The sequence below is a fragment of the Phoenix dactylifera genome, chromosome 16 (assembly GCF_051530095.1).
Source record: "Phoenix dactylifera cultivar Ajwa chromosome 16, Ajwa_hap1_PhDact_Kaust_v1.1, whole genome shotgun sequence".
Taxonomy (NCBI): domain Eukaryota; kingdom Viridiplantae; phylum Streptophyta; class Magnoliopsida; order Arecales; family Arecaceae; genus Phoenix; species Phoenix dactylifera.
Window position 1 is genome coordinate 16,538,035 of NC_143205.1, and position 16,549 is coordinate 16,554,583.

Genomic DNA, 16,549 nt, shown 5'->3' on the forward strand with positions numbered 1-16,549 from the left:
AAAGCAGAGGAAAAAAAAAATGTTACATTGAAACAGGCTATGTGTGGATGCGATTCATTAACTGGTTGTTTTGGTATACTGATTTCATCATAAGAATGAAAAGTTGGTCAACATGAGAAAACATTAATTGATTCTATGCAATCATATGTAGCCCATTAATTAAGGTGATTAGGACAAGATAATTGATAGGCTTCAGGAGAAAAATGCAGTGTTTGGAACATGTATATAGGAATTATTGTGCTAGCGTTGGTCCTACAATCTGTTTGGTCTTTCAAACACTTCCCATATGTTTATGACTAGTATTTGACATAGCGGCTATGCAGGTGAAAAACCTTTTTAAGTTGGATTTCTCTTTTTCTAATCCTTAGAACTCTAATATACTTACAGTTGGAACTTTCAGTACCTTTGAATCAACGATTGGAATGCTCGAGAGTTTCTTTTAAAATCTTGATTCATCCTGGTTGAGATTGAAATTGGAGGAAATCAGCAATGTGATTGAAAAATATTCCAAGATATCAGCTAATACATTGGGATCGACCAGATATGGAGATATAGAGAAAGTGCATGATATAAATCTCCACTGCTTAACCCCAAATCTACTAGATACGTGGATGGGTAGAATTTGAGTTAAAGTTTAGATTTGAAACTTCTGTATATATGTATTTGATGGGGAGAAAAGTGGATCATCCTACAAGATATAACTAAAGCACCTGAATCCGACAGCAGGCGTAATTTCAATAAGGATGGCCTCGGCAAGCACGACATCAACAAGCGCGACCTCGGCAAGCACGACCTCGACAGGCATGACCTCGGCAGAAACGACCTCGGCACGCATGGTCTCAGCTGAGTAAAGCCCGATTGATCTCGAGCCGATCCCGACTCCACCAACAGTCAAGCCGGTCTGTCTAAGGAAAGAACCGTCAAATCCTCTATATCTGGGATCAAATCCCGTAATCTCCGCCTCAACGGCTGTCAATATTTGAATTCACGCAATCTCAACCGATCGCCAACTAGCCCGAAATCTCGGGCCGTTTAAGTAACTCATTTAACCCAAGATTTGCGCAATCACGCCCGATTGCGTGTAACCGCTACACCCCCTCCTATAAAAAGGGAGGAAGCTCTAGAGGGAGGATCTCTCCTCGGGCCAAAAAACACCTCTTCATTATCTCCATTATCTCCAAAGTTCCTCTCTGACTTAAGCATCGGAGGGCTTTCGCCAGAACCTTCGGCCAAAGGCTTCTTGCAGGTCCGCCGGAGACAACCATCCACCACCACGCCGGCATCAGAAGCCCCTCCTCCTCGGCTCGCGGTCACCCCTGGGCCTATTTTCTAGCAACAGTATTGTATATAACTTAATTAGATTTTTTTATTATTTATTTGTTTATGGAAGGGGAAGAGGCAATTCTGCATTTTGTTTTGAGAAATGGTTGTGGTTTGCGAGACCTCATATTGGATACCGGTCAGAAGCTGAAGCATATAAATTTTTTTGCTCCTTGTGAGTTGATTCAGGTTTCTCCTCAACTTACAATATCCTTGCAGGGATGCTTTTAGCAATGCATTATGATGTTACCATGGTAGATCATGACAAAGAAAATTGATGCTTAAGTACCATTGTTGATGTATTTAATGTGTAACTAGAAAATAGATCTAGAATTTGCAATTTGCATGGAAGTTGCTAAACGATCACCAAAGGGAAGAGTATTATTTGTATGTATATTAGAACTTGTCATATTTATAAAGTATAAAATTGATGACCGTAATCGGCATAGGTGATAAGCCTCCTTGGAGAAGTCTAACCCAAAAAAACCTCATCAGACCTAGCCGCAACCCAAATAATGGGTATATGAGAAATTCTGCATCTACAAGACGGACTTGCTTATACACCCAATTGTGGATCAAATCCAGTATATAAAAGCTTGATTAGATTTGATCTAATTGAGTCAAATTGAACAAAGAATCAACTGGGTTAACTTCTCCATAGGACTCGCAAAATCTCATAGATCTACTCAGAATAAATGATTTCTTCTTTTATGTTAGGCTGGCTCGATGTCGATTTAATTGTAAATGAGAATGTTTGGATTTAGCCCCTGGATCCAATAGGTCACTTAGGGTAATTTTAGTATATAATTAACCAGCTCTTAAATCTAATATGGTTAATAATTCCCTAGTCTTTATATATGGTTTAGTTCAATAAGAGAGAGAGAGAGAGGTCTCTGCCCCTTATTGTCAGTTAGTTTATAATTATTATGCATCCTGATTTCTAAATTTATTATGATTACGATGATATATTTAACAAAGTTTTACTTTGTTGTTCATAATCTTGCATGCCATAGTTTTGCTTCTAGTCATATGAATGATTCATGAGAGAAAAATTACTTTAATTATGTAAACTAAATAAATTAGATATTAATTCATATTTAGTAAACTAATTATAAATAAGTTAGGGCTCAAATTTTTTGAAGAAAACTTGGCTTGACTCACCCAAACCCAACCCGACCCTATCCACCTGTAACCATGCAACAAATAATTTCTTAGGACAAATACATCCATAACTCTAGTCACATGTAACTCGGGTCGAGGTATGGCCTGATCAAATTGAAGGCCAAGCCCAACCTGACCCCATTGGGTCCTTTTCTTTTGTGCTTCTGGATGCCCATAGGCCAGTCCAAAGGACCTTATCCTCCATGGTCCCATACACCACCTCCTTACGTACCATGGCCTTCCTCTATAAGCACCAATGGCTCCGCTTCCGCAAGCACAAGCCCTTAAACTGACATAAAGTAAACTTAATTTCCTTCTTAAGACCCTCATCCCAGGGGAAAAGGAGGCACTTTCTTCCGTAAGCCTCCCTCCAGCCATGGGGACCCGGACACGGCCCTCTGTCGCCTATACTTCAACTCTTCCCACATGGAGGAGTAGGACTCGAGCCCCACATCAATATATGTCCATGCCCTGCCTCGTTTATAGCCGTTCTCCCAGAGTTCATCCTTCTCTTTCACGTGGTCTCCTGCCTCTGCCCCCCAAGTTTTAGAACGTTACCTGCTCGCCTTCTGCGGATCCTTTTTCGCCCCCAACCTCTCTCTTCTCCATTGCATCCATCACCAAACCAAACAATCTTTTCTCCTCAAAAGAATCCCACCAACCCCTCTCCTCTGCAATGCCCATCACCTCTCCTTCCCCCCTCTCCCTTCTCCCCCTCCTCTTCCTCTTCTTCGTTTCAGGTAATAAAACAAAGAGTCTCTAGTCCACTTTTTCCTCCACCACCCTGTTTCCCCTGTTTCTGAGTTCCTAATATTCCTGCCTTCATATTCTTGTTGTTGTTTTCTAGGCGTATCATCGACGACATTCAGCGTGACCAACAACTGCGCATACACGGTGTGGCCGGGCACCCTCGCGAGCGGCGGCTCACCGCCGCTGGCCTCCACCGGCTTCGCGCTGGCCCCGGGGGAGTCCCGCTCCCTCGAGGCCCCCTCCTCCCCCTGGTCCGGCCGCGTATGGGCCCGCACTCTCTGCTCCGCCGACCCCTCCTCCGGCCGCTTCTCCTGCGCCACCGGCGACTGCGGCTCCGGCACCGTCGAGTGCTCCGGCGCAGGCGCCGCCCCGCCCGCCACCCTCGTGGAGTTCACCCTCGGCGGTTCCCGCGGGCTGGACTACTTCGACGTCAGCCTCGTCGACGGCTACAATCTCCCCGTCCTCGTGGCCCCCCAGAACGCGGGGCCCAGCTCCGGCACGTGCGGGCCCACCGGGTGCCTGGTCGACCTCAACGGGTTGTGCCCGTCCGATCTTAAAGTAACGGTCGACGGCGAGGGGGTGGCGTGCCGGAGCGCGTGCGAGGCGTTCCGCTCGCCGAGGTATTGCTGCAGCGGCGAGTTCGGCAGCCCCAGCACGTGCGGGCCGACGGCGTACTCCCAGTTCTTCAAGAACGCGTGCCCCCGGGCGTACAGCTACGCCTACGACGACGCCACCTCCACTTTCACCTGCACCTCCGCCACAACCACCAGCTATCTCATCACCTTTTGCCCCAGCACCACCAGGTTCTCCTACTAACTACCAACCATGGAATCCATTACTTTCTTCTCTTCGTTTATTTATTTATTCGTCAATTCCTGGTCGGTTAGAGCTTAATTAAGGTGGTGCAGACTAGAAGGTTATGTGCTGGATATCCTCTCTGGGGCCAATTGTCTCGGACTTTTATGTAACGTTTCCTTTCTTTCTTCTAATGAAGGAATAAGCTGTGTTATAATAGCTGCCAATCTTGAGGGCCCATCTTAGATTGCCATTAGATGGAGAGAAAGTCAGCGAATCCATCAATAATGAGCAACTGGTGTGAGTTCAATAGGATGGTGTCTGGTGACTGGCGAGCTCGTCATCAAGACGCGGCAACAGCCTCTTTCTAGCTGGACAAAAATGTCTCATTTGGTGCTTCACAATATCGTCAACCTTTTGTTGATAATGGATAAGCCCCACCATCATACAACGCGGTATCATCTTCGTCTCTAAACTGTGGTCTTGTGGACCATCCATGTCTTGCGGAATAGCCTGTGATTGAATACATAGCACAATCCCTTGGCAAGATTAGTCAAGTAAGGCTAGGTGGTGTCATGAATCAGGATATTCTGCAATTCGTGTTTCAACTAGAGGATCCATTCATTCATATATTGTTCAATGCTGAACTTAGGAGCCTTCTACGCCTGGTTTTAATTCTTGGTCTAAACTTAGGAGTCTCAGACGAGGGGACTGAATAATAAAACTCGGAACTCACTTTGGAAGGATTTGTTTCTTTATTTGCAGCCTGAAGTCGGCAGGGAATCCAAAGGCAGCGGGCGTGCCGCTGATCAACGACACGATGCTGTTCATGGGCGGTGCGAAGGTGGTCAGCCATGCCCCGCCGACCACGACGTGCCCACTCTGCTCCTCGCTGCTTGTTTTGGTGCTGTCTTGGCCTCTGCTACGGCTATTTTAGAGCCCTTCCACTCAATTGGCGAGCCCCCTCTCCATGTGCCTCCATCCGAGATCCGTACCACTGCCGATTTCCTCCGTTCTTAGAGAAAAGAGGAGGGGAAAAAAACAAGTACATTTTTAATGGAGAAATGTTAGAGATTCTTGAGGGAATTGATGACTCATAGCACTGCTTCTCTTTTCTTTTTTTTTTTTGGCCCATTTGGGTACATTCACCCATCTTGTATCTCCCAACGGAAAACACATTGGAATTCGGAGAGATAAAAGAGAGGGTAGCTTTAATTTATTCAGGCAGGTTTCGTGGTTTATAGTACTGTGTACAGGGCAGTGCTGCCACGTGCCGTCGCAGTCTCCCAGAAGTGAACGTTGGAACTTTTTAAATTTGTTTCTTCTTGTGGGATTATACGGATGGCTCATGCGAAATGCTGAATTTGGACGGCTGATGTAGGCTTTTCTGTTGCAGCTTAATTGTGCATTCTGGGCTTTTAACTATTTCGATAACTTGTTCTGCTTCAACAAAAAAAAAGAAGAAAATTTTATGTTGCAGTTAGATATTGCTGCATCGATTTCTATGGGGCTGGGGGTCTCTCCTTGAATGACTTACCTTTGTTCGCACAAAGGCACCATTGAATTATCCATTGGTCGCTTTAAAATATGCATAAATAGGTGTATAATGGAGTTTAATGTAGTGGATGATTCAACAGTAGATTCCCACGAAAAAAGATAAATCCTTCTTTCTTACTAAAGATTCACCCTCGATCCATTTCTACCAATTTGTGGATCTTCCAGGCTGGTAAATTCTCGTCGCATCACCTGCTTGGCCCGAAGCAGGGTGCAGAGATGGTGTTGGGCTGAACATTCTTCTACTGGTCACAAGACAGTTTGTATAAAATTCAAATATGAGCTTTTAACTGATATGATCGACGGACTTGACTTGTGAGTAATAGGATTAGCAATTGTGTTTCTGAAGTCATGTTATGTGATATAGTAGGCATTTGGTATAAGGGAGTAATGATATCGTATTGGAATTTGGAGCGTGTCCGTACTGCCAAATTAGAGCTCAAGTAATGGGCACATAGCCAATATTTCATTAGAGGATTGCAGATTATTTGCAGCCATGTCCATAGCTTTAGTTTGATTGTAGCGCTGCTTGACAACAAAATATTCGATCGATTTGCTTCGAATGGTATTAAAGGTTTTGGATATTGGAGTAACCCAATGAACACTCATGGAAATAGCAACCAAAATTTTTATTGCAAGATCGAATGAAAGCAGCTCGTGCGGAGGATCAAAAACTTTATGTACATAAACATTTGCCGTTTACCTACCTCTAAAACATTCGACAACTTTTTAGTATCAGCATTCTCATTTGAGTTAGATAATTTATGGTGCTCTAAGATCTCAATTTTCCAAAAGTGAGAATACATAAAGAGCCGAGATGATACTAGTTTTCAGAGACACCTGAAGAGAATCGATCGTCAATTTCCATTACATAGTAGAAGACCTCTAAGTTGGACCCTCAAGATGCCACATGCCCTAAAATAATTGCTCAAAAAATAATCAAGCTCACATGGTTTGCACTTATACTCAACCCGAGTATATAAAAAGACACATGGTGAGACGTATAAAGGAAAAAAAAAAGTTCTTGACAAGATACTTCAAGTGCAATACATTGTAAAGAAACAAACTTATTCTCCTTGTGATGCCTTTAATAAAGATTAAATTTCTTCTTTGTAATTTGGTAGTTGTGACTAGGCAAGCACTTGAACTGCTACCAGCTTGTCCCAATAAACCTAATCATCGGTATGAATAAGCTATATATATATAAGCCATGCCTTGCTTCTTCAGAACGTTACATACTTTATTACAGAAGAACTCTCGTCATCCAATGTGATATGTCTATCCGGAGGTATGTGTCACGCCCCGAATTCGGTTCATGACACGGCCGTGTTATTGCCAAGTTAAGCATACAATAACACGCAGCTACTTCAATTACTAAACAACTATATTCATGAAAATCATTAAATGTTCAGGTACTAAAATCCATACAAAGCTTCTAAAAACAATATCAACATTTAACATTTGTTTTTCCCATAACCCTGGAGCATGTCACGCTTCTTGTTCCTAGCATCTCCTATTTATCTGTAAGAACATAAATAAATGGGTGTGAGCTATAAAGCTCAGTAAGTAAACAAGAATAATCTTATCGGATCAAGCATAGTATTCTTCATACTAGTGCATTATTTTAAGAAACTAAAGGTTGTAATAAAGTAAACACTTTATACAACATATAATCAAACCAGACTTAAAACTTGTCTTTATTCCATGCTTTAAAATCCGTACTCATCATTATTCATGCTTTGAAATCTGTGCTTGTAATAAAGTAAACATTTCATATAATCCAACCAGTCATAAACTATGCAAGTCCATTTATGCAACTTCATAAATATGATTATGCATCATAAAACTTTTGCCATTTATGCATCATAAAACTTTTGCCATTTATGCATCATAAAACTTTTGCCATTATTCAATACTTTGAAATTCATACTCTCATATGGTAGTGTAGCTATGGCCGCTCTTATTCCCATGGCAAGGCCTTTACCACTGCAGAGTCATCTTCCAGTTACTATTACCCACTGGCGGAGGTTGTAAAGCCAAGTTACTTTTACCCACTGGCGGGGGTCATATGCCTAGTTACTGTTACCTACTGGTGAGGGTCATACATAGCGATCTGAGAGTTCTTAAAACATATCATGCTTTTCATAAATCTTTTCTCATAGATCCATTGGAAAGTGAATAATGGCATCATGCTAATAAAACTCATGATTATGCTGAAAACTTTATTTTTCCATGCATCTTTCTACATCATCATAATCATGTGTACATAATATAATAATAATAATCATGATGGATGCTATATATCCAAAATCTTGTAATCATTTGCTAACACATGCTTGATCCTAATTTTGTGAAAACATAAATAATCATATACAATTTCATAATCGAGTAATCACAAGTATTTGATGAAACATAAGATTATATCAGGTACTTTTTCCACAATTCTTATACATAATTCCAATTGCATAAATAATACTTTTTCATCTTATAAAACGTGATACATGATCCATAATAAGATTAAGACAGGTTACTTACCTTAATTTGCTCACCAAATGCCAATTCTCCAATACCTAACAAGATCATTAAATTACATGTCACTTGCACATTTAATTTCTATTTATTTATAATCTTAAAGTCATTTACAGCCCATCCATAGGACTCAATTTCATTTTCGGGTCCATAGCCTAATTCAATTTCTGGTTCAGGCCCATGGCCCAATTCAATTTCTGGTTCTGGTCTAATTTAGCTTCTGGTTCAGATCTGATTCAGCTTCTAGTTCAGATCTGATCCAGCTTCTGGTGCAGGTCTGAACCAATTCCACTTCTGGTTTAACCAAATTGCCCTCTGGTTCAGGTCTGGGCCCATTTGCATTCAGGCCCGATGTTTAATTGGGTTCTGAATAAGGCCCTTGGCCTGATTTAATTACTGGGCCCACTTGTATTCAGGCCCAAAAACACTATTGGTTAATTTATAATTATACCTTATCAGTTCTAATTAATTTAAAGAGAACCTAGCCTCAAACTATATTCAATATAGTCCCTATATTAAAATTCGAGCTTTTCAGGCCCAGTTAGTTTTGGTTTTAAGAATACTGGGCTCGGACCAGGGTCCAGCCCGGCTTCAGGCTTCTAAATCCAAATCTATTTGAAGCCCACCCTGGAATTAGGCCCATTGCGGCCCACCACATTTTTTTATTTTATTTTATTTTATTTTTCTTCTTTTCTTTTCCTTCTTTTCTTCTCTTTCTCTTTTTCTTTCTTTTTCTTCTCTTCTCCTCCCTTCCCGAACCTTCCTCTTCTCCTTTCCTGTTCCCGTCCCGATCTCCTCCCCCTCTTCTTCTCTTCTCACATGAAGCGACGAGGCTCGTGGGACGCTCGGGAGGGAGCCAGGTCCGAGGTCGGCGGTGCCGGCGGCCGGCCAACATCACCCGCTGTTCGGCCTGTAGCGGCCGATCCCCCCTTCTTCTTCATCCTTCTTCTCTTGCGAAGGGAGGAGGGTGGTCACGAAAGAGGTTGGCCGCGACTGGCGGTGCCCGTGGCCGAGCCCGTGGTCGCGCCTGCGGCGGCCGGCCTCCTCTATTCCTTGGTGGAAATGGGGGTCGAAACCACCCTCTCGAGAGGAAGGGGCCTCCGGCTCACCGCAGCTCCGACCGAGGCCCGACGGAGCTTGCAGTTGGAGCCGGCGGCTCCTCCCTCGTTCCCATTAGGGTAGGGGAAATAATCCATGGTCGTGGCCGATCGTGTCAACGCCAGCTCAAGGGCCGAACGCTGCAGGTTGAATCTCCCCCTTCCCTCCTCCTCATCTTCTTCCTTCTCTTCTTCACCCTTCGATTTGTTCTATTTCATTTTCCCTTTTTGGTTTTTCTTTCATGGCTCGACTGGATTCTACTTGAATGAAATATGAATGATACGAGGGAGAAGGGATCAAGACTTACCTAGCTCCAGAGCAGAGCCTTTGATGATTCCTCCGGTGATTCGGATCCCTACTCCGATGATATTGCTCCTGCTTCAATTCCTTGTAGCAGAAAAATAGGGGAATGAGAAGAAATGAGAGGGTGATGGAGTTCCTCTGTGAAGGATCCATAAGCCTTAATAGCCCTCAGCTGGAAGAGGAGAGTAGTGGTGATCGTGGCTGTCAGGCGGTTGTAACCGTCTCAGCTGGCGATCACCGCCTCTAGGTCTCCAGATGGGCCAGCCATGTTGGGCTTGGCCCATTAGCTCACTGTATGTGGGCTGGTCCTCACAGTATGAGCCTCTCCCATCCCTTGCATTTAATATAACTAATGGCTGCTTGAAAGTAACCTCCTTAACATCATTAATTATTAATTGTCAGAAGAATCGTAACATAACTAAGAGCAAAAACTAAGGCAAAATCCTTAGCCTGGCAGCCTTGCATCATCGAAGACATGCTTACAGGATCCAAATGTATGTAGCAAACCCATGTATATATGTGTACTTAATCATTAATGAAAACAAACATAGTCAAATGCCAGGCAAGTTGCTCCATCTAAAAGCTTACTTGTGTCAAATGTCAAGGCATTCAACGGCCTACCCAAACCGGAATTTTATCAAGCGAGATGTTGCCTTAACCACTCAAGCTCCAGCCGTAGATAGACCTGGTAATTACCAATGAGAATGCGAATAGATTGAGAGATCCAAGATTCCTTGTTAAACAACAACAAATTAATGTTGGAAGTGGTCTGGACTTCAATTTTGATCGAAACATTACCATGATGTGAATGTTAAAATTGTTGAAAGGCGGCTCAGTTTTTGACGTGGGTTCGCCAAAATCAAGAAGGGTATGACCCTTAAAATGAAATTGCTGCGCTAACAAATTAGGAATTTGCTGGTCCTGTCACGCCCTGAACCCGGGGGCCCGGGGCGCGAGCAGACGCCGCGCACCTGCAGGGCGGACCCCGCAGGCACGCAAGGCAGATAAATCAGATTCCACATCAATAGCTAAACAAAGATAAATTCCAACTTTCAATTCAAATGTCCATATATACATAAGTCAAAAGAAAGTCCATATCTACTAGCTAATTACATCATGATCACTCTATCCCGTAATCCCCATAATCATATATCATCACCTGCAAAAATGTAAATGGTAGGAGTGAGCTAACAGCTCAGTAGGCGACATCATGCAATAAAGTCATCATATAACATGTCATAATGCATATAAAAGCAGCTAAACATATAAATCCAAAAATCCACACAATAATCTGTAAACCCAATCCGAGACTCAAAATAACTCAACCGCATGACTACGGCCACATCACCCAGTGGCATGGTTACACCGAAGTGCCAATACAACTCTCCGAAGAGCCGCTCCACTGAGCCAACGCACCACTGTGCCGCACCCCCTGGTGCCAAACTCACGCTCCACCGAGCCGCTCCGAAGAGCAAAACGCACCCCTGTGCCGCCACTATTCTATCACCGGTGGTCGCGGTGTCGGAACTAGTTCCTCAGTACAAGTCGACAGGGCCAACGTATCATCCCATTGGCGGGGTCTAGACTATAGTCACACGGATTTTAAAAATCAATAAATCAACTTTCTATATCAAAATCATAATCATACTCCCCACAGTAAAGCGCATAACAATTTATGAAATTAAATATTTAATTTTAATTCTAACACATATTGCTAATAATAAATCAATAAATCAACATATGCAATATACATGTTAAAATTCTACTTTAAAGCAACGGTCACCTACCTGGGATCGCTTAAAAAATTCCTGCCACAGATATCACGAACTCCTGGTTAAACATAAATATTAATTATTTAATTAATTTAGAAACATAATTTAAACTAATTCCAACCCCTTAAATTCCTAAGTTCAAAGATTTAAGAATGGGTCCCCAAAATCAAGCATAGACCCTAAGAATAAATAGACTAAATCCCAAAAATCAGAATCCTTTAACCCAAAACCAATTGTGGCCCAACACAGATTAGGCCCAACTGAACCAAACCAGATTACAGGTCCAGATCAGATCTCGGGCCCAAACCAACCCAGCCCACAGATCCAATCAGGCCCAACTCAGCCCAAAAACAGTTTCCTAGCCCAACCCAAACCAGGTCTGATCAGACCATAACAAAACCCATTCATGAAATAGGTGGAACCGGTTCACAATATAACCCGGTTCAAGATCTGGTTCCCAAATAAAGCACGGATTTCAAAGCGAGGAAAAACACCCAGGCCGAATAAAGAAGAAGAAGAAGAAGAAGAAGAGAAGAAGAAGAAGAAGAAGAAGAAGAAGAGGGAAAGGAAGAAGGGGGGGGTGGCTGGTGGCTCCGGTCGGCCCTCGGCGGCCGACCGTGGCCCTCGGCGGCGGCGCTCGGCCCGCCGCCGTCGGCCATCCCACTGTCACAAGCCGAGCGGAGGAAGAAGAAGAGAAGAAGGAGAGGAAGAAAGGGAGGAAAGAGAGGGAGACCGGGGCTGGAAGCCCGGCCCCCGTTCACCCACCTCCGGCCGAACCCATTTCGGCCGGATTGACCCCGGCCGGCCACCGTCGGCCGGCCGAATCTCCCAAAAGGAACTTCCCCGAAACAGGGGAAGTAAAACCCATTGATTCCCATCGTTTCTCTCCCCTTAAATCCAAAAAAAAAAAAAGGTCTATGTTGTCTTGCTCACCTCCGGTCGTCGACGAAAGGATACCCGGCGGCGGTGGCGGCGACGGTGGCTCCGGCGATCCTTTCAAAAAAAAGGAAGAAGATGAGGGGAAAAACTCAAGTTTTTTTTTTTTTTTTTTAGAGGGATGGGGAAAAGGATGGGGCTCGGATGAGGCTCTCAGAGGAGAGAAAGAGGGAGAGAGAGAGAGAGAGAGAGGGAGAGGGAAGAGGGAAGAGGGGGGTGGGGCGGAGATCCCGCTGGCCGTTCGGCCGGCGTGGTCTTCGTGGGCAGACCACGATGACCCAACTGAAGTCGGCACTCCTTGCCGACTTCAGTTCGGGTCTTCACACTCTAACCAACTAAAAAGAAATTTCGTCCTCGAAATTAAAACATACCTCAATCCAAGAACAAGGCAGGGAACTTCTCTCTCATCTCCTCCTCCAGCTCCCAAGTAGCTTCTCTCTCACTGTGATTGCTCCACTGCACCTTTACATAAGGAATCGTGCGCCTCCTCAAAACTTGGTCCTTCCTATCCACTATACAGATAGGCTGCTTAACATAAGAAAGATCTGCTCGGAGTTGTAAAGGTGCCACTTCGATCACATGACTGGGATCAGCAATATACCTCCTCAACATAGAGATATGGAAAACAGAATGAAGCCCCGATAAAGCAGGTGGAAGTGCCAGCTTATAAGCAACAGCTCCAACTCTCTCGAGGATCTCGAATGGTCCCACATATCTCGGGCTGAGCTTACCCCGAACTCCAAATCGCATCACCCCTTTAGAAGGGGACACTCTGAGAAAAACATGTCTCCGATTTGGAATTTCAGTTTCCGCCTCCTAATATCGGCATAACTCTTCTGTCTGCTTTGAGCTGTCCGGAGGCGTTTCCTGATCAGCTGGATCTTCTCTACTGTTTGTTGCACAATCTCGGGGCCCATAATTTTTCTTTCACCAACATCATCCCAACAGATAGGTGATCTACACTTTCTTCCATATAGAGCCTCATAAGGTGCCATTTGAATACTTGCCTGGTAACTGTTATTATATGCAAACTCAACCAAAGGCAAGTGACAGTCCCAAGAACCTTTCATGTTCATTACACAAGCTCTTAGCGTATCTTCCAAGGTCTGAATGGTTCTTTCTGATTGGCCATCAGTCTGAGGGTGGAAAGCTGTGCTGAAGCTCAGAGTGGTCCCCAAAGCTTTGTGCAGACTACCCCAAAAGTGAGATACAAACCGTGAGTCCCTATCGGAAACAATGGATACGGGTACTCCATGCAACCTTACTATTTGTTCAATGTAGAGCTCTGCAAATTTTTTCCAAGGTCATTCCTATTTTCGCTGTGCAACTCTGATCAATATTCTCCAAAATTTCTTAATGATCCCAGATCATCAACATTTTATATATATATATATAATATCCAAGCAAAATTTTATCCTTGCTTCCCAAGTATACTAGGTCATGATTAACCCTTGAGATAGTTGCCGTATTTGTACCATCACATTATCAAGTAATCATATTCTAGATCCAAATTTGAACTAAGCCAATTCTAGTTTTCCTTGGCAATTCCATTATACAAGTTGATATTTATTCTAAGCTTTGATAATTAAAAGATTCTAGATTAACTTACTCAGGAGCTTACTCAATCATCCCGAATCTTTTCTTTTAGGCTAAACTTATTTGGGCCTCTAATGAAATCCCACTTGCATTTCTCATATGGTGATACAAAATCCACAATCAACTCACAGCCTTGATTAATAAATATTTAACTTACACAAATCTAATAATCTGGTTCAAAGATTTACAAGAAATTCCTCCAAGATATAAGCTCTATGATTTTACATTGAGATCAATTCCTTAAATAAGTAAAATATTTTTTATTTGCAATACTGCAAATATTTCGGAATCTTGTAAACTACTAGACTTAGAGAATCTATTCAAAACACCACAAACTCATTAACTATTTCATCCCTTTAGTAATAGTTCCCATTTTTTTTTAAATATATATATTGCAGATAAAAGAATCTACTAATAACTCAATGATATCCATATTGATCAAAATCAAAAACACTATACTTTACAACGAAATTTTTCATTAACAAGAAAAACCATCAAGAACTTTTCCAAATCAAAGAGGACCTATTTTCGACCAACCCAAAAATATTTTAATACTCTAATATTCTCAAGACGTACTAATTGACTTCCCATCATAATACCAATCTTAATTGTAAAACGAAAAGATATAAAATTTCAAGTCCCAAGTAGAGCCAAAGAAGAACTCTTGAGTCTCATCCTTAAATATATTTTACTTATATATAACAATTTCATGTTTGATCCGACTACATATTTTAACCTCGAAGAATATCATAAAATCTCTCCTCGTTCAAGCATTAGACAACTTCCTATGAACGAAACTTAACTTGCCACCAAATAATTAACTTCAAACTAGAAGTAATATCCACAATACCTGATATCAAGTTGAACTTCCAAAATAATTACATTGCACGATAATATTCCATGATTAACATTCCTTCACTTAATTTAGTCAAAATCTAATTAATCATAACTTGAAATACAAATTGTTCTACCAAGAATACTCTCGGAATAGCTTATTCACACTTCGGTTACGACCATAATTAGGTTGCATTCTAATTTTAGCACTTCAAAATTATGATAAAATAACTCAAATTTATCAATAACAAAAGCAAATAAATGCCTTCGTCTAATGGCCTAATGTCTACCCATCTCTCAAACTTTCCGATGAATCCTAAAGATCCTAAAACTTAAGCTCCATTTGACTATTTCAAACACAATCCCTAGGAATCTGAAACCTGAGCTCTGATACCAATAAATCTGTCACGCCCCGAACCCGGGGGCCCGGGGCGCGAGCAGACGCCGCGCACCTGCAGGGCGGACCCCGCAGGCACGCAAGGCAGATAAATCAGATTCCACATCAATAGCTAAACAAAGATAAATTCCAACTTTCAATTCAAATGTCCATATATACATAAGTCAAAAGAAAGTCCATATCTACTAGCTAATTACATCATGATCACTCTATCCCGTAATCCCCATAATCATATATCATCACCTGCAAAAATGTAAATGGTAGGAGTGAGCTAACAGCTCAGTAGGCGACATCATGCAATAAAGTCATCATACAACATGTCATAATGCATATAAAAGCAGCTAAACACATAAATCCAAAAATCCACACAATAATCTGTAAACCCAATCCGAGACTCAAAATAACTCAACCGCATGACTACGGCCACATCACCCAGTGGCATGGTTACACCGAAGTGCCAATACAACTCTCCGAAGAGCCGCTCCACTGAGCCAACGCACCACTGTGCCGCACCCCCTGGTGCCAAACTCACGCTCCACCGAGCCGCTCCGAAGAGCAAAACGCACCCCTGTGCCGCCACTATTCTATCACCGGTGGTCGCGGTGTCGAAACTAGTTCCTCAGTACAAGTCGACAGGGCCAACGTATCATCCCATTGGCGGGGTCTAGACTATAGTCACGCGGATTTTAAAAATCAATAAATCAACTTTCTATATCAAAATCATAATCATACTCCCCACAGTAAAGCGCATAACAATTTATGAAATTAAATATTTAATTTTAATTCTAACACATATTGCTAATAATAAATCAATAAATCAACATATGCAATATACATGTTAAAATTCTACTTTAAAGCAACGGTCACCTACCTGGGATCGCTTAAAAAATTCCTGCCACAGATATCACGAACCCCTGGTTAAACATAAATATTAATTATTTAATTAATTTAGAAACATAATTTAAACTAATTCCAACCCCTTAAATTCCTAAGTTCAAAGATTTAAGAATGGGTCCCCAAAATCAAGCATAGACCCTAAGAATAAATAGACTAAATCCCAAAAATCAGAATCCTTTAACCCAAAACCAATTGTGGCCCAACACAGATTAGGCCCAACTGAACCAAACCAGATTACAGGTCCAGATCAGATCTCGGGCCCAAACCAATAACCCAGCCCACAGATCCAATCAGGCCCAACTCAGCCCAAAAATAGTTTCCTAGCCCAACCCAAACCAGGTCTGATCAGACCATAACAAAACCCATTCATGAAATAGGTGGAACCGGTTCACAATATAACCCGGTTCAAGATCTGGTTCCCAAATAAAGCACGGATTTCAAAGCGAGGAAAAACACCCACGCCGAATAAAGAAGAAGAAGAAGAAGAAGAAGAAGAGAAGAAGAAGAAGAAGAAGAAGAAGAAGAAGAGGGAAAGGAAGAAGGGGGGGTGGCTGGTGGCTCCGGCCGACCGTGGCCCTCGGCGGCGGCGCTCGGCCCGCCGCCGTCG

At 42.6% G+C, this 16,549-nt stretch overlaps 1 protein-coding gene and 1 long non-coding RNA gene across 2 annotated transcripts; one reads left to right on the forward strand and one right to left on the reverse strand.

Moving 5' to 3' along the window:
• The first annotated feature begins 2,801 nt into the window (after positions 1–2,801).
• On the forward strand, positions 2,802–5,509 carry LOC103706336 (thaumatin-like protein 1b). The gene is made up of 3 exons (XM_088712427.2): positions 2,802–3,221; positions 3,329–4,034; positions 4,792–5,509. Exons 1-3 carry the CDS (start codon positions 3,158–3,160, stop codon positions 4,961–4,963), a joined length of 942 nt encoding a protein of 313 aa, XP_088568553.1. The 5' UTR covers positions 2,802–3,157; the 3' UTR covers positions 4,964–5,509.
• Positions 5,510–6,943: 1,434 nt separating this feature from the next.
• On the reverse strand, positions 6,944–9,818 carry LOC148702647 (uncharacterized). Its single transcript, XR_016398660.1, has 2 exons — positions 8,116–9,818; positions 6,944–7,101 (listed from the first exon to the last, which is right to left on the reverse strand). It is a non-coding gene; the product is annotated as an uncharacterized LOC148702647 (long non-coding RNA).
• Positions 9,819–16,549: the final 6,731 nt, after the last annotated feature.